The 17,169-nt window shown below is 53.3% G+C and overlaps 6 protein-coding genes across 6 annotated transcripts; 2 read left to right on the top strand and 4 right to left on the bottom strand.

The window, feature by feature from the left end:
* Nucleotides 1–121: 121 nt before the first annotated feature.
* A1O1_04144 (uncharacterized protein) lies at nucleotides 122–1,705 on the bottom strand (the record flags this gene model as incomplete). Its single annotated transcript, XM_007725041.1, has 1 exon — nucleotides 122–1,705. The coding sequence occupies one exon, from the start codon at nucleotides 1,703–1,705 to the stop codon at nucleotides 122–124; it is 1,584 nt and encodes a 527-aa protein (XP_007723231.1).
* Nucleotides 1,706–2,091: 386 nt separating this feature from the next.
* A1O1_04143 (uncharacterized protein) lies at nucleotides 2,092–2,544 on the bottom strand (the record flags this gene model as incomplete). The annotated part of the gene is made up of 1 exon (XM_007725040.1): nucleotides 2,092–2,544. The coding sequence occupies one exon, from the start codon at nucleotides 2,542–2,544 to the stop codon at nucleotides 2,092–2,094; it is 453 nt and encodes a 150-aa protein (XP_007723230.1).
* A 362-nt stretch (nucleotides 2,545–2,906) lies between these two features.
* On the bottom strand, nucleotides 2,907–3,284 carry A1O1_04142 (beta galactosidase small chain; the record flags this gene model as incomplete). The annotated part of the gene is made up of 1 exon (XM_007725039.1): nucleotides 2,907–3,284. The coding sequence occupies one exon, from the start codon at nucleotides 3,282–3,284 to the stop codon at nucleotides 2,907–2,909; it is 378 nt and encodes a 125-aa protein (XP_007723229.1).
* Nucleotides 3,285–4,107: 823 nt separating this feature from the next.
* A1O1_04141 (uncharacterized protein) lies at nucleotides 4,108–5,201 on the bottom strand (the record flags this gene model as incomplete). Its single annotated transcript, XM_007725038.1, has 2 exons — nucleotides 4,108–5,131; nucleotides 5,182–5,201. 2 exons carry the CDS (start codon nucleotides 5,199–5,201, stop codon nucleotides 4,108–4,110), a joined length of 1,044 nt encoding a protein of 347 aa, XP_007723228.1.
* Nucleotides 5,202–5,722: 521 nt separating this feature from the next.
* Nucleotides 5,723–12,646, top strand: A1O1_04140 (uncharacterized protein; the record flags this gene model as incomplete). Its single annotated transcript, XM_007725037.1, has 1 exon — nucleotides 5,723–12,646. The coding sequence occupies one exon, from the start codon at nucleotides 5,723–5,725 to the stop codon at nucleotides 12,644–12,646; it is 6,924 nt and encodes a 2,307-aa protein (XP_007723227.1).
* A 681-nt stretch (nucleotides 12,647–13,327) lies between these two features.
* A1O1_04139 (uncharacterized protein) lies at nucleotides 13,328–16,364 on the top strand (the record flags this gene model as incomplete). The annotated part of the gene is made up of 2 exons (XM_007725036.1): nucleotides 13,328–15,668; nucleotides 15,721–16,364. The coding sequence occupies 2 exons, from the start codon at nucleotides 13,328–13,330 to the stop codon at nucleotides 16,362–16,364; spliced, it is 2,985 nt and encodes a 994-aa protein (XP_007723226.1).
* Nucleotides 16,365–17,169: the final 805 nt, after the last annotated feature.

The following is a 17,169-nucleotide window of genomic DNA, read 5'->3' as shown; positions in this document are numbered from 1 at the left end:
CTCTTGTCCATCGCTTTCCAGGATATCGCCGGGTGATCAGAGGAAGGCGTTGATCGTCTCAAGACAATTGAACTGGGCCGGTCGTCGGCAGACATCCGACTTGCTGTAGTAATGCATTGCCCTAAAAGCTGGGTCCAAGGCTTCTCAAGACGCTCTTCAAATTCTCGCCTTCGAATTCATTGCCGGTGTCGAAGGAGCTGAGGTCGTTGTCGAGCTGGTCGTCTTCGTCGGCCGTGGTTTCACTCGTGTAAGGCTTTGCCGCTGGGTTCAAAGCTGGCGCTCCTGGTGGTGTGTATGAACGTAGTCGATGGTTATCCATGAAGCCACCAGCATTGTTGGTGCTATTGTTCAGGGGATGATTGTTGTTCAACATATTCACATTCTTGAAATCCGCAGCTCCATCGCTGGCCGATCGCTGAGCCTGCTGCATGCCAGTACATCTATTCTCCGCAGGACTCGGACGACGGCTCCCAATGGCGCCCCATGGACTCTGCTGGCTCAAGCCCAGACCGAAGCCTCCAGTGCCGGTAGAAGGAGAGCGCAGGGACATGGTACTGGCGTTAGTGTTAGTATTGTTGCTGCTGGCAGTTGAAGTATTGGCAGTGTTGGCGAATTGCAATTTCTTGATCGTGGCTTGTAAGACATCTCGCTCGTACAGTAGGTTGCCGCGCTCGTTGGACATGGCCTCGATTCGGGATTGGAGCTGATTCTTGTCGTTCTGAAGGACCTCGATGGTGTCGACGAGAGCGCGCTTCTCGCGTTGAGTTTCCTGGACCAGGCTGCGGAGAAAGTCATTGTCAGTTTTGAGCTGTTGGGTCGCTTCGGCTTGAGCCTGGGCATGCGCCTGTCCGATTTCTAGTGGCGAGGGGGTGTTGGACCGGCTGCGTGCAACCCCATTGTCATGAGGTGTTGCTGGGCGAGGATTGGCGTCAGATGCATTGTTGGTGGTAGTGATGTGTGCTGGGCCATGGCCGTGACCGTGATTGTAAGCATTGGCGGTTGCAAGCGACGACAAGGAAGCAGAGGATCGATTGACGATTGCGAGTTTGTTGAGGGCACGCTCGAGCGATTTGCCGGCTTTGGCTGGTTCTCCAGGAATGACCTGGCGTGGAGCAAGAGTGTAATGACCTGTATCATGGTGTGCGTAGAGACATTCTTCCTCGGAGAAGCGGCATTCGCCCTTTTCCCACCACCAAAAGCATGTAAGGTGTTTGACGGAGCGTTTCGCGTTTGGGTTCAGAGGATTGGCGTTGGCATTGGTGATGGTCTCGTTCGCGCGGCCTCGGGTTCGGGGGATCGGTGAAAAAGCGCGTGAGTAAGGTCGGCTGCCAGCTTGCAGCTGGGCACCAGCGTCAGACTGCGCGGCGTCTTCGAGAGGGCGGACGATGATCGGGACAGATGAGGATCGTGATTCGCCTCGCGGACGAGTTCCTTGTTCACTGCGACGGCTGCGACGGGACGGCGTCTCTTGCATGACCTGATCGAAGGTTGTGTCTTCCTCTGATCCTGGGTTTGGATACGCCGGGAACGACTGCTGGAGAGGGCTGCGAACAATGGGATTGCTGGCGTGGCGAGAGCCAGAGGCGTTCCAGACTTGCGATTGAGGTTGTGCACGAAGTCTTGACAAGGCCATGCTTGACGAAGATCGGAAGTGCTTTGGCTGCGTGGGCGCCAGGAACGGCGCTTTTGGCAGACCCTCTGGCATCGTTGGGCACTTTCCGGATGAATGATGCTCTGCGTGTATGAAGGTAGGAGATTGTCCGCGAAGGAAGGATGATCGCGATAGTATTTCAAGGTGGAGGTATGGGTAGAGAGAGGTAGTGGAAGTGGGTGAAAGTCCAGCGCAAATGAAGTCCAAGTGAGGGTAGGTGAGGTAGAAAGAAAGCATTCACTCAAAACGCAGCACCGGTGTTGTAGTCTTCAGCGCAGTGTGCAAAGCCTTGCGTTTGTTCCCGCAGTCATTCCGTCCGCCAAGTTTGCTCATCCATCACACTGCATAGCTCATTCATCTTTCTTTGCCTCTGCTGATACTGTCATTGTTGACCAGCCCGCTCAAAGACGATAGCGCCCCTTCTCTCTTGTCAAGCATCACTACTCTGGACGTTCGGACTTCCGCCGCCCCTGGTTCCATTGATCCAGCTTCTGCTGGAATTCGGGAGGGAATTCGTCCCATCTCTGTGCACCGTCGTCTGGAAGGACAAACCACGGCGCCTTTTCCTTCAAGAAGATGTGCGTTCCCAATCGAGGCAGAGACGTCCCTGCCTGGATCGTCCCTAACGTTATCCCAATCACATCCTGAAACCGGTACTGCATCGACAAACTCGAGCCGCAGACATTGCAGTACCCTCGATCTGCAATCTCACTGCGCGTCCACATGTCTGGTGGCTGATGAGTCCACTGCAGCTCCGAGACTGGAAAGTCTGCAAATCCCAAGAAGGGGCCGCCCGCCTTCTGGCAAGTGCCGCAGTGGCAGGCATCGACGGACAGAGGTTGGGCCTGGGTTTGATACTGGATGCGCCCGCAAGCGCAGCTACCTTTGATCATGGTGGAGGGCTATAGATAGCAAATGTGCTGGAATGGGATGGTTTGAGTGCGACGAGGCCGCCGATGATATCAAAGCGATTGCCAAGGTATGACATAAGATTGTTTGCGCCTTTCCCTTTAGGGCGAAGATGTTGCCGCTTGTGTGCAGCCGGCAATCTAGCGTGATAGAGACGCTAATCTACTCAGCGCTCCGGGCCGTCGGTATCTGCCGAGCAGAGTGGGGACTGGACCTCATTCCCTCAATGCATCAATGGTGAGTTCGAGAGCAGAAGCTGGCAGTTGATCCATGATTGACGGAGTCCTCTTCCAAGGTGAATATCGAACTCAATATTCGCCGTCGTGAGCGCATCTTCTCGAGTGTCTTAGCTGGCTGTCCCGAGCCCGTGATGGTTTGTATCCAGTCTCAAGATCACCCAATCTTTCTTGCTCTTCTTCAACTCAAAAGGATGTCGTGCCTTGTCAACATCGTTGACCTGATGGTGTGTCGCGCAGAAGCCAAACCCCTCTTGCTCTCCAAAATGTGCCCTCAGGGAGATATCTGGGTCAGAAGTCGAGCTCAATCTGACCCAGCGGGTATCCGTGCGGTTCGAACTCTCCTGTGTAATTTCATAATCCACCCATAGCTCCTCGATATTAACGGTGTAATTACCGTAGAGTTGAGAAAGCTTTTTGTCTTTGTAGGACTCTCCAGGACCACGGCCAAACAATATGGCGGTATTAAATGTGGACGAGACGCCCATGGTGAAACCAATTCTCGGAAGAGTGCTGGGGAGATCCTTGCCACTTGGCTCACCTCTCACATGAAGTCTCAAAGCCCCTGATGCACAAAAGACAAAAGTTGTTGTCGTTTTGATGGCCCAGGAAAAGACGGGAGGGGCAGCTCTGCTCTTGACTGTGATGGCAAACGTCGAGTCGGTGGAGTCGTGGGAGGAAGAAACACATTGAACATCAGTCTTGACTAGATAACCCATCTTTTCCGTCCACTCCTTGCCATCTTCCGGCTTGCCTACTCTTATCGTTACAGTGGTCCTGGGTGGTGGTCTCAGCTACCTTAACGCAAGTGCCAGTGCAGCTTAAATATTTACCTGGATGACGAGCCCAACCTCTCTCTGCTCGTTGTTCAACTGGGGACTGATTTTTCTCTCTCACATCCGTTTTGAACAGGCGTGGAAGGTTCAGGGCCACAGCTTCAAGGACATTGGAGGTGTAATAATAGTACGACCTCGGAGGGAGTTTGTTATTGTGCTGCGAAAGTCTCACAGTGACTCCCACTGATGAAACAAACTCGGTGCTCGGATGTTTATACACCCTTACAAGATATTATGACTGGATTTGTCTACTGAACACGACCTTACTCGCTTAACAGCCCATGCAACATCCTGTGAAGTGCCGCAGCATATTTTTTATTGTATATCAGAGATCCAGCCGCAGCCTTGCAGGTGGAGGTGGAAGAATAGGATGTACATCCCGCGCCTTCACTGCCTATTAACAGAGTATTGGAAACATCGTGAAACCCATTCATGGGGTCGATGTCTGAAGCAGGAAGGGGTGGGACCTAATGTCTCATTCCTGCACAAGCTCTGCGTGGCCTTTGATGAGCCCGAGGCGACGAGCCTCAATCTCCACAGCATTAGCCACTTCGTCATGAATGCTCGGCATCGTAGGCTTCCATCCTAATAGCTTCTTGGCACGAATGGATATACCTCTCGAGTTAGTGCCGATTGAGACCGGGCCGAATGGGAGCAATCTTCCCGTCTCATCCGGGGTCAGGCTTTCCACCTCGGAGTCTGGCAGGACACCCTTCTTGTGCGCGGCATCCGCCAGCTCCTGGATCAAGTCGCCCCAGACGAATTCTCCGTTCTCTGCCAAATAATATCCTTCCTCGTTCCAGGTGGCTGGAGGCCCTCCATTCACTGCAGCTTCACCAAGCAAGAGGTAGAGCTTTGACAAGTCGTTGATGTGGACATAGTGCCATACATTATGACCCTTCCCCACTTTGAATGCTTTCTTGTGTTTCAAGAATGCTTCAACTGCTCCGGGAACTTGCACCGAACGGGTATTGTCCGGCCCTCTGCCAGGTCCGTAGATGGTAGAAGGGGAGACAATGGCAGTCTTGACCTTGTCAGAGTAGGACGCCAACACTATTTTGTCGACATTGCGATGAGGAGCCTCGTCTGGAAGAGACTTAAGTTCCTGAATTTTGTCCCAATCGTCATAGACCTTCTCCAATAGATTGCCGTAGTCCGCCAGCTGAATGGTTTCAACGCCTAGAATCCCTGCACCTGAAGTGTGAATCCAATAGCCAGGCCCATCGCCCTCTCGACGAGCAAGGCCTTTAGCAATAGCACGGGCAGATGGCTCGTGGTCAGCGTGTGCAAAGTGGTAGACAATATCGGCATTGGCAGCGGCCGCCTCGATGATCTCTGTAGCGTCCAGATCGCCGTAGACGAGCCGCACTTTGGGATATGCTGCGGCAACTTTGGCGCCCTTGTCACTGTTTCGAACAAGGCAGCTTATTTCCCAGTCTGGGTGCTCCTGAGAGACTAGATAGAGGAAATCGCCGCCTATATAGCCTGTGGCACCGGTGCTAACATTCAAGTCAGTTCTGTAATCCGACGGAGCCTAGTATTACCATACATCAACAGTTTAGGAGCCATTCTTGGAGCTGCGTCAGAAAAGCTACTACTTGAGTCGGTCGGTAGCACTGTCGTTAGATTGAATCTATTGGAGACGAATGAGGATCAGCGGAAGCTTTCAATTGAAGTGAAGATTGGGTTCATGAAGATGTCGTCGACGGCAGCAGATCCGGCGAGCTGGGGTTATTAATAATTAGCGTGATGCCATCATACTGTGGTGCATAGCAATGCCAAGTGCAGTCAGGTGACTGCGTCGCGGATTCCCTTCGCCAAACAGCAAAGTTCCTGACCCTCGCTGCGGCATTGCAACACACGGCCTCCAGAACAAAAACCACCATCGATTTGATCAATTGATGCCCATCTCTACATTAGGCATATTGATAGCTTCTAGATCGCCCTTTTCGCGGTGGCAAGCTACACGCCCCACCTCAGAATTGCACCATCTTTCGACACCCCCAATGCCTCACTACAACTCATGATCGACTTCACAATAAGATCTACCACTTCCTTGCCAAGGTCGCAGCTTGTGGCAGTTGAGAGTGATGCCCCCTCCAGCCGGGGCGAAGAGAAAGAGAGGGGATAGAACATACTCAGATGACCAGCAGTATTCGCGTCCCTCGCCGCATCGGCCTGGCAGCCTGAATCTAGCCCACCAGGGCTCCTACCAGGGATCGGGTAATGAGCGCGAGTATACACCGACACGAGGCAGGGGTGGAAGGCGATTCAGCAGGGGTGGCAGAGGCGGAAATACCTCGTCTAGCCCAGTGAACAACCCTGGCGATATACCTGCTACACCGATGAAGACACCTTCTGCAGACCTGGAATCGAACAGCACCAACGGCGCCATGGCGGTCAGCCAACAGTTCGACGTTACCGATATCCCCCTTACGAGTCCTCCCCCGGAGTCTCATCCCTACTACTACACGTATCTCACCAAGGAGATTTGTGATTCATGGCAGACGGGAGGAAAGGAGAATGTGTTACAACAGGGTTTAGGCGCACAGCAAGAGGACGAGGGAACCACTCTTGCGGCCATTATGCAGGAGCTCGTACACTCAGTTGTTTATGGAAGACTCACTCCGTCGGATGCTGGTTCCTTGGTCAAAGAGATCCTCGACAATGAGAACGCGACAGGCGATATTGCGGCGGCCTCTCCTACAACACCATCGCAGGCTACACTGCTGGATTCGATATCTGTGATCTTTGAAGGAGACAGCACCATGCCGGTTGATCGCTTGTCAGCTTTCCTGATCTCAACCGGACTATCCCCTGGCTTGTTACGCCTCGAACTAGATGCGCCGTTGCTCGAGAAGCTGGATCTGATCAGGAACACCTTCAACCGGATGGGTATACGGAAACAAACTAATCTGTTGTATCGACAAGCCAATTTCAATCTGATGAGGGAAGAATCCGAAGGATTTGCGAAACTGATGACGGAACTGTTCACAACGAGCGGCAACGAGCCTCCTACTGCCGAGGTAGTCGAGGACACGGTCGAAAAAGTCAAGGCTATGATCGGCGCCTTTGATCTTGATGTTGGTCGGAGTCTGGACGTTGTTCTCGACGTTTTTGGAGCAGTCCTTGTCAAACAATTCCGCTTCTTCGTCAAATTCCTCCGTGCCAGTCCCTGGTGGCCACGGTCGTCAGGCCTGGGAAAGGTGAGGCCAGTGCTTACAGGACTGCCTCTCTGGGCATACCCAGGCTGTGCTGAATGGCACCTCACTGAAGAGCAGAAGCAGCTTGTTGCAGCAGATGCCGATGCTCGTGATCAGGACTTTTGGCCTCAGGCGCGCGAACAAGGCCTTCAAGCGTTCTATCTTCTTGGCAGATCGCAAGTCACCCAGGACCAAATTGATCTTGCAGCATCATCAGGTGATGAACTATTGGTGCAGTGGGTCCAACAGACGGGCACTCTTCCTCCGGGAGGAAACCGGGATGCTGCGCAACTTCTGGGATTCAAGCTGAGATTCTACTCATCGTCTCCCGCACGAGATGAAACTGACGTGCTTCCGGATCATCTCATATACCTTGCTGCCCTTCTGATCAAGATTGGCTTTATCTCACTAAAGGACCTTTATGCCCACATATGGAGGACAGATGACGAGATGGAAGATCTGAAGCAACAAAAGCTCAAAGAGAAGGCGGAAAGAGAGCGAGCCGCGAGACCAGGAGCAGGAATGAAGAACGCACTGTTGATGGCGGGTGCTCTGGCCGACGATACTCTACCCGGCAACTCTCGCCTCAAGGATTCGACGACACGTGCTAGCACCCCCTCCAAAGAGCACGAGGCCCAAAAGCCAGCCGTCAAAGATGCGACCGGCCCCGCAGATCAGAAGGTACTCTTGTTGAAGAGCTTACTCGCAATTGGGGCCCTGCCGGATGCGCTTTTCATCTTAGGCAAATTTCCATGGCTGATCGAACTGTTCCCTGAGCTACCGGAGTACATCCACCGCATCCTGCACCATTGCCTGAGTAAGGTATACGGCGAAGTACGACCTCTCCAAGATCGCCCTAGCCTTCATGTCCCGAAACCGACGTATGAGACCGACTTGCCAGGCCTACAGAAGGGTCAGGTCAGGCTCGTTGAGACTCCTGAGCGGAAAGTATTGCGTTGGGCACTGCTCGACAAGACTGACAGTGCTGATGGCACCGATTACCGATTCTATTGGGACGAATGGAGCGACAACATTCCGGTCTGTCAGACTGTTGAAGACGTTTTCACACTCTGTGAGACCCTGTTACCACTCGTTGGGGTCAAAATAGGGCAGGATCCAGCTCTTCTCCTCAAGATCACCCGCATCGGCAAGCACGATCTACAGACCAACAAGACCGAGCAATCTCGCTCTCGCTGGTTGGATCTCAGCCAACGGATCCTCCTTCCGGCTCTCAGCTTGACAAAGTCAAATGCTGGTGTTGTGAATGAGGTTTTTGAACTCATCAGCAACTTCCCGGTCAGCACCCGTTATCTGATGTACTTGGAGTGGTTGACGGGTAGGACATCCCGCAACCCAGACGTCAAAGCTGCATTCGATCAGGCCAAGGCTGAAACTAAGGACATCCTCAAACGCATCTCAAACACGAACGTACGGCCTATGGCACGGTTGTTGGCCAAGATTGCGTTTGCAAATCCCCACGTCGTCATTACAACTGCTCTGACACAGATCGAAGTCTACGACAGCATTGCAGAGGTATTTGTGGAAGGTGCCCGTTACTTCACTGACCTCGGCTATGATGTCCTTACATGGGCAATTGTGAGCTCGATGGCTAAGGCAGGGAGAAGCCGGATACAAGAAGGAGGCATCTTTACAAGCCGCTGGCTTTCGGCTCTTGCTCAATTTGCCGGAAAGATCTACAAACGATACGGCATGATGAAGCCTGGCCCAATCTTGCAATATGTCTTCGAGCAACTCGAACAGGGAAATAAGACAGATTTGAAAATGCTGGAGCAAATCACAGTCTCCATGGCAGGGATTGCGACCGATACAAACTACAACGACGCCCAGCTACAAGCCATGGGAGGCGGGCCACTACTCCAATCGCAAACGATTCTGCAGCTACTGGATCGGCGGCATGATTCCAAAAAGACCTCGGAACGATTAGTGAGATCCTTACAGGAGACAGGCCTGGCCGCAAAGTTTCTGATCTCAATGGCTCAACAGCGGCAAGCTTGTGTATTTGAGGAAGCCGACGTACCTTTAAAGGCCGTTGGCAACACCTATGACGAGGTTCATCGAGTCATGGTGCAGTACCTCGAACTTTTACGATGGAATCTCCCATTTGAGGACTTCAAAGCCATTATCCCAGACGCGGTGAGCTTGCTCATTGACTACGAGATCCATCCCGAGGTGGCCTTCTGGATCAGCCGCCCAATCATTACCAGACAAATGGCCGAGTACGACCGAGACCACTCCAAAGATATACGCCCGGATGAAGCTGGGGTGACTAAAGAGGCCAATGGTGACGTTGAAATGGCGGATCAGATCAATGCAGGTTCTGAAGAAGATGGCGAAGCTGTCGAGTCAGAACAAGTTGCGAGTGATTCGCCGACCGCAAGCGACACAATTGGCTCTGCTCTGGAGCTTGATTCAAGCAGCAGGACGCCGAACCATTCCGAAGCTCCGCCAGAAGATCGCTGGCATCCTGTCATGAAGGATGTCATGACCGCCATTTCGCCTGTTGTGCCTGGGGACGTCGTCGAGGTCATTGGCACCGGCTTCTATACCACCTTTTGGCAATTGTCGCTGTACGACATCACCATTCCTGGCAAGTCATATGAGGACGAGCTATCACGCCAGCACAAGAAGATTGCTGCGATCTCCGCAGACCGTTCGGATGTGAGCTTATCCGGGACAAGAAAGAAAGAAATGGCAAAGAAAGAGATCACAGAGCTCATCGACAAGCTACTAGTGGAGAACAAGCAGCACCTGAAAGCGTTTGCTGAGAGCAAAGCTCGCCTGCAACGCGAAAAGGACCAATGGTTCCACGGAAAAGCAAGGATGGACAAGCAGCTTAACACGGCACTCATGGAACACTGCTTTCTCCCTCGGATTCTTTTCTCGCCTTTGGATGCCTATTTCTGCTTCAAACTTGTCAAATTCCTTCACGGAGCTGGTACGCCGAATTTTCGTACACTCGGTTTCTATGACTTAATTTTCAGACCATCTCGACTTGTGTCCCTGATATTCATGTGTACGTCGAAAGAGGCAGACAATCTTGGCAGATTTCTCAATGAGATTCTCAAGGACCTTTCGCGCTGGCATGGGTCGAGAACAATCTACGAGAGGGAGGCATGGGGTAGCAAGAAAAACCTACCGGGCTTCGCTATGAAGGTGGAGAGTGGGAAAGTCGTGTCTCTGCTGGATTTCGAGAGCTTCCGGAGAGTGCTCTATAAATGGCATGGCAACATATTCGCAGCGCTCCAGAAGTGTCTCACCTCTCCGGAATACATGCATGTCCGGAATGCTATATCTGTTCTGCGCATTGTGTCTGCAGTGTATCCGGCAGTCAATTGGCACGGGACCGGCCTTCAGAAAGCTGTTGACAAATTGAACGAATCCGACAAGGAAGACCTGAAGGTATCATCGCAAGCTCTGCTCGGTGCCTTACACAGAAGAGAAAAAGCATGGATGATCCCGCAGGCTTTTCGTCAAGGTCAAGAGAAGGCTGGCGAGCATGACCAGAATGGTCCCCCGGCCAAGATGGAGATTTCAAAGAACGCAAACTCAACGGAGAACCCGTCAGTGAAGAGCGAGGCCGGAAATGAGACAAAGGACATTGTTATGGCCGATGTCCCAGCGAAGACGGAAGATAGGGCAAATGTGGTCAGAGAGGAGCCTGACAGTTCCGACCGGACTCACAAGTCCCACGCCTCTGTTGAGCCTTCCAAACCAGGCTTCCAAGCCCCGTCCGGCGAAATTTCGAGACCGTCCCCCTCCAATGGCGCTGCTACACCGGCGCCTCAAGAAATTGAACCAATTGCACCGGCGAAACGGGATGTGAGGACTCCGCGCGCAGACTCGAGCAGGCCATATGGTCAATCCAGACGGATATCACCTCCTCCATTACCGCGGCCTCTTCCTGCAAGTCTTCCCAGCCGCCCAGAGCCTGCTGACGGACGCAACGGTCACCGAGAAGGCCCTCGTGTATCAGCCCGACAACCTGGAGATGCTGGAAGGTTGATGCCCGAAGCGCGAACCAGCCACAGTCGGGAAGTGAGGGCGGGTTTTCGTGGCCCAGAGCCTCCCTTCGATGACTACGACAGGCATTCTCGCAGATATGAGCGCCCCGATGGTCCGTCGCATGCCGGTAGGGATGATCGCGGCTATGGTCGGGAACCTCAACGAGGTGGCCCCTATGATCGTGTACCGATGCCAGATCGAGAGCGCCCAGCTGTTCGACCTCCACCCGCCGAACGTGAGAGAGATGGCAGAGATGGAACTCCCAGAGGACGAGCCCCACCACCTGGCGAACAGGCTGGCTTTGACGCGGCCGCTCCTCAGATCAAGGACCCTCCTGCCCACTCGTCACAAGTCGCCATCAATCCGGCACGTGCTGCACTGATCGAGAGCGGTTCAGAGCCACGACATCTCCCCTCGCCGAAGGGCAACTCTCACGATAGGCCATCGAGATCATCGCGCCCAGGCTCTCCACGGAGGGATGATGACCGGCGGTCATTTTCCCGACGCGATATGGACGAGCGATCCTACGCAAGTCCGCGGTCAGATCCGTCAACTGGACGACAAGCCCCTTACACGTCAGCTTCTGCGGAACCTTCTTTAAATGGCCGGTCCAATGGACCTGGCGGGTACAAGAGGGAATCACGGCAAGGGCCGCCAATTGACATGCAGCATGGTCGACTTGAGCAGGAGTCCTCACAGAGACCAACAAGCGCAATGGGTGGAGAACGCTCTGCGGAGTTGGATGTACCTTCGGGTCCCCGAAGCAGACCGGGTCCTGGGGCAGGATCAAAGATGAGAGCCGCTCCGCTGAATACACAGCCGTCTCCGTCTTCCTTCCCTGACCGACCCACCCCAACAGGTCCTTCGAGGAGGCACGGACGGACCAGCTCATACAATGAAGCACCATCTACGCCGAGCACTTCAGTTGATGCCGTGGGTGTCCATCCGTCACGTGTCAATCAGATCGAACCGGCCGGGGGCGACGCGGCCCGAACAACGCAGAGTCAACAGCAGAACCACCCAAGTGGTGCACCGGCCGGACCCAGAGGTAATGCTCCTCCGGGCGCTCCGTCTGGACCTTCGCCCACGACTAGGGGACCCCCTGGCGGGCCACACGGGGGAGATATGGGCGGACCCAGTGGGCGCAACAATCGTCATCCTCTCGCAGCCGTCAACAATACGCTGGCTCAGGCTGGTACATCGATTCGAGGAAGAGGAGGCATGCGACAAAACAGCTCTACATTTGGGTCACACATGGCACCCCCTCCCCCACCACCACCACCAGGCGGGCCAAGCTCGAATGGCTATCCGACACAACAAGACCTGTTTGCATCCTCTAATCCAAACGATGTACCAGTCGCTACGAGACCATCCTTATCCCGACACGATAGCACTCGAGATCGCAGGAGCGAACTGGTTGACGAACGGGGATCGGACAGGAGGTCGTCTCGCCATTCAAGCCGGCACGATGAGGCTCGTGGTGACCGCGACTATAGAGGCGAGAGAGATGGTCGGGATGCGAGAGATGATAGACACGGGACAACCGACTCTTCCAGGCGGGATGAGAGAACAAGTCGCCGAGACAATTACTCCCAAGACAATGACGACAGAAGGGGAGGATACGCAAGATCCGGGCCACCGAGGGATGATCAATTATCGGCGCGGAAGCACGGCAGAGGAGACGAAGGTCCCCCTTACGGGAGCGGAGGGCCTGGTCATGGCAACGGCGGACCTAGAGGTGGCTCTAGAGCTGCTAGTGAGAGCAAACGGATCAGGCGCGGACCGTGAGGGCCAGCAGATAGTTTCATGGTGATCGAATGACATGTTCCTGTTCAAACGGCAAACAAACATGGGAGAGAGGGAGAGGATTCTGTAACGAAGCAAGCCTCGGGATCTGAACTCCCACTAGTCTGCTGTGCTTTGAATTGATTGATGCTTTTGGGACCGTCAGAACCTTCGACACTTATTCCCTCGTCAGGTATTATAATGATCTCGGTGCTTGCGACGCGGCGGTTCTACGCTTCCATGAACAAGAGATATAGACTTGGGGAGCTGAACTTGAATCTGGCGTCTCAACGCGCCAAGCAGCAGCCGTAAACATAAGGGTTGTCTGACTGAAAAGTCGTCCACCATTTTCCTCAAATTCCCGCTGTTACACGTGGCGTCAGACAAGTCCGTTTTCAGATTCACTCGTGCCACTTGAACTTGACACTTCTCTCCAACTCGCGACCGACGAGACTCCGGGGAACTTTGTCCAATTCGAGTTCGACTGACATAGGTGGTCAACCTTGAGAGCTCGCTTGAACAGTGTGCTGTGTTCCTTTTATACATCGATTGAGGTACCACAAGCCTGCTACAACTCCAAAAAGCGATCCCGATTCTAAGCCATCAAACATCTCCTGTTTGTTCCCCCGAATCACTATGAAGCGCAGACTGTCAATTCCCTGATTGCTTTCTTATGCTACAACAATGACCGAGTACGGCGCACACTACGGAGGAGGCACTGGGCAGTCATACCAAGTCAACCAGGATCCAAGACTCAATGACCCCCGAGCACAGTCGAACGTTCCTCACTATCCTCCCTCGGTCAGCCCGCAGCCAGGTTACCAATTCCAAGGCACGACTCCCAATGCCCAACAGGTATACGCCAATGCGCAGCAGCTGCCTTACTCCGGGCAAGTCCCGGGGCAAGTGCCTGTACAGTCAGATGTTATGAATGGCCTTGCTTCCCAGCTGGGAGGATTGGATATGTCGGCTGCACCTATACGGTCTCATAGAAAGAAAGAGAGGCATGCATACCATGACATAGCGGCCGCGCCTGCGCCGTCATCAAACCTGGACAATGAGCCTCCAGGCACTACAGGAGGATCTCAGTTCCTTGGTGCTGGGCCTCAAGTCGGATCCGGCATACCTGGCCAGCCGCCGCAAACTGCGTATGTAAATTCAGCAGATAAACTACGGATGGGAGAAGAGGCCGTGGCAACTCAGGGCCGGGTCGACCCAGAGCAGATTCCTAGTGTGGCCAGGTCGCGGGACATCGCGACGCTATACTATCAGCAAAATGTTCATCCTACCATGGAGAAGCATCTGCCACCTCCGGCCGCTGTCGCTTTTACGGCCATCGACCAAGGTAATTCCTCTCCAAAATTCGCACGTCTGACCATCAACAACATACCCTCGACAGCCGAGGCGCTTGCGTCGACCGGACTCCCATTAGGGATGGTCCTTCAACCCTTTGCTCCATTGCAAGAAGGAGAGCAACCAATCCCTGTCCTTGATTTTGGCGAGGCTGGACCCCCTCGTTGTCGAAGGTGCAGGACCTATATCAACCCGTTCATGACTTTCAGATCTGGTGGAAGCAGATTCGTTTGTAACATGTGTAACTTCCCCAACGAAGTGGCACCGGAATATTTCGCGCCCACAGACATGGCAGGAGTACGGGTCGACCGGTCACAACGACCGGAGCTCATGATGGGAACTGTGGAATTTCTTGTACCCAAAGAATACTACACCAAGGAGCCCATGCCGATGCGGTGGTTGTTTCTCATCGACGTTACGCAGGAAGCGATCAACCGCGGATTTCTCGAGTCCGTATGCGCTGGCATACTGGACGCACTCTACGGCCACGACAGAGATGACGTTGACTCAGAAGACGACACAGTTCCAGCTGGCAAGCTGCCTATCGGAGCCAGAGTTGGCATCGTCACTTATGACAAAGAAGTACATTATTACAATCTTACGCCCGGGCTTGACTCGGCGCAAATGATGGTGATGACCGATCTTGACGATCCTTTTGTGCCTCTGGCAGAAGGACTGTTTGTTGATCCACAAGAGTCGAAGAGTGTGATCACTTCTCTTCTCCAGTCTATACCGACCATGTTTTCAGCCGTCAAGAACCCCGAACCCGCTCTATTACCCACATTGAACGCCGCATTGGCTGCTCTGTCCTCTACAGGCGGCAAGATCATCTGCTCGTTGTCTACACTGCCGACTTGGGGCCCAGGTAGATTGCACCTGCGTGATGATGGCAAAGGCCGTGATACGGATGCTGAGAGGCGATTGTTCACAACCGAGCATCCTGGCTGGAAGAAGACTGCTGGTGCCATGGTCACAGCGGGTATCGGTGTCGACTTTTTCCTCGCCGCCGCTAGTGGTGGATATATGGATGTTGCCACAATAGGCCATATGTCGCGCTTGACCGGCGGAGAAATGTTCTTCTATCCAAACTTCGTGGCGCCACGTGACTCTTTGAAGCTGCAGACCGAGATCACACACTCGGTCCAACGAGAGACAGGCTACCAAGCATTGATGAAGGTGCGATGCTCCAACGGCCTTCAAGTGTCATCGTATTACGGCTCTTTCCTTCAACACACCTTTGGCGCAGATTTAGAAATCGGCACGATCGATGCTGATAAAGCCATCGGCGTGACTTTCTCCTATGATGGCAAGTTGGATACCAAGTTGGATGCTCACTTCCAAGCAGCCCTTCTATACACTTCAGCCACTGGCCAAAGAAGAGTGAGATGCATCAACATCGTTGCGGGGGTCAACGAAGGAGCGGCGGAAACGATGCGCACTGTTGATCAAGATGCAGTCGTCAACATCATGGCCAAAGAAGCTTCTCAAAAGGTTCCAGAACGGTCTCTGAAAGATATCCGGGCCAGTATCACGGAGAAAACCATTGACATTCTTGCTGGATATCGAAAGAACTTTTCGGGATCGCATCCACCAGGGCAGCTGGTCCTTCCAGAGCACCTCAAGGAGTTCGCCATGTACACTTTGGCACTGATAAAGACCCGAGCTTTCAAAGGTATGTTATTTCTGTGTGGTTTATTCAGGTTCCAGCTAATAACATTTCATAGGCGGCGTCGAACCAACCGACCGTCGTGTGCACTCGGCTCGAATGATGAGGTCATCTGGAGTGACCGAGACGGCACTCTACCTCTATCCCCGAATTTACGCTATCCATAATCTGAATCCGGAGGACTGCTTTGCCCATCCGGAGACATCGCAGCTAGTGGTTCCACCGACAGTTCGCGCGTCCTTTGCCCGTGTCGACGAGGGTGGAGTATATTTGGTGGACAATGGACAGGTTGTCCTGATGTGGTTCCATGCTCAGGTGTCTCCCAACCTGCTAGAGGATCTCTTTGGTGCAGGAGTCACAAGCCTACAAGATCTCGACCCGATGATGAATGAACTTCCTGTGCTGGAGACCCGACTAAATGCTCAGGTGCGCAATTTGCTGCAATACATGTCGACGATTCGAGGCAGCAAAGCCGCCACCTTTACCCTGGCCCGACAAGGACTGGACGGCTCGGAGTTTGAGTACGCTCGAATGCTTGTGGAAGACCGCAACAATGAGGCCCAGAGTTATGTGGATTGGCTTGTCCACATCCACCGCGCCATTCAAATGGAGCTGAGTGGACAGCGGAAGAAGGAAGATACTGGCGACCACGAAAGCATATTGAATAGTTTGACGGGGCTGAAGGCGCCGTATTGGAATTGAGATGTGAAGAAAAGATTCTCTCTGATTGAGATGTCTGCTTAAGAAAAAGTATGGCCGCTGACCGTACCGCCACCAGACAGGGTAGGTAGATAGTCAGCGCTGATTCCAGCTCGCGAAACATAAAATAATTTGAAGACCGCGCTCCGGTTGATAGATGGACGGTTAGACTCGCCGCGGCCAGTCAAAAGAGAGACAGACTTCTTCTTTGTAGGGGTCGTTGCTGTCCGTCGCATATAACATATTCAACACTACATATCCTGAGTATTGGACAGTGCACGTAGAATGTCGTGTCTCGAATGTACCATAGCTTTTGTCGTTATAGTCTCAGAACGAAGGGATCTTTGTGCTCTACACGCTCGACTGCTGGCACGACGCTGTATCTTGAAAGTGGGGCTCAGCAAGGCTGAGGATGTCACGTGCAGTATAAATCCTGTGTCGCCAATGATAATGGTGTGCTGGCGCTCTAACGGCGACACAGTCATAAAATAATTATCGCACGTCTGACGAACAGAGTTACCACGCCATGCAGCCATTGAAAGGGCGCATGGCCCCTGTGATGGAGAACTCCTTGTTGTCAGACCGTGTTGTAATTTTGGCCTTCTCAATCTGCGACTTGGATCCATGGACAGTCATTGCTGCACCTCATCTACATTCTCCCATCGCACAGTTGACTCACAGTACTTAGCGTTCAGTCATTCAGGGAAACGCAAGACCGACAGATGGACCTCACCTAATCTCTTGCATCTGCCTCTATACCGACACTTATTTCCGGATCGCAAGGATTGCAAGACTTCGAACCAAACTG

The sequence above is a fragment of the Capronia coronata genome (genome assembly GCF_000585585.1).
Source record: "Capronia coronata CBS 617.96 chromosome Unknown acBCG-supercont1.3, whole genome shotgun sequence".
Classification (NCBI taxonomy): Eukaryota; Fungi; Ascomycota; class Eurotiomycetes; order Chaetothyriales; family Herpotrichiellaceae; genus Capronia; species Capronia coronata.
This window is presented reverse-complemented; position numbering and strand designations above follow the sequence as displayed.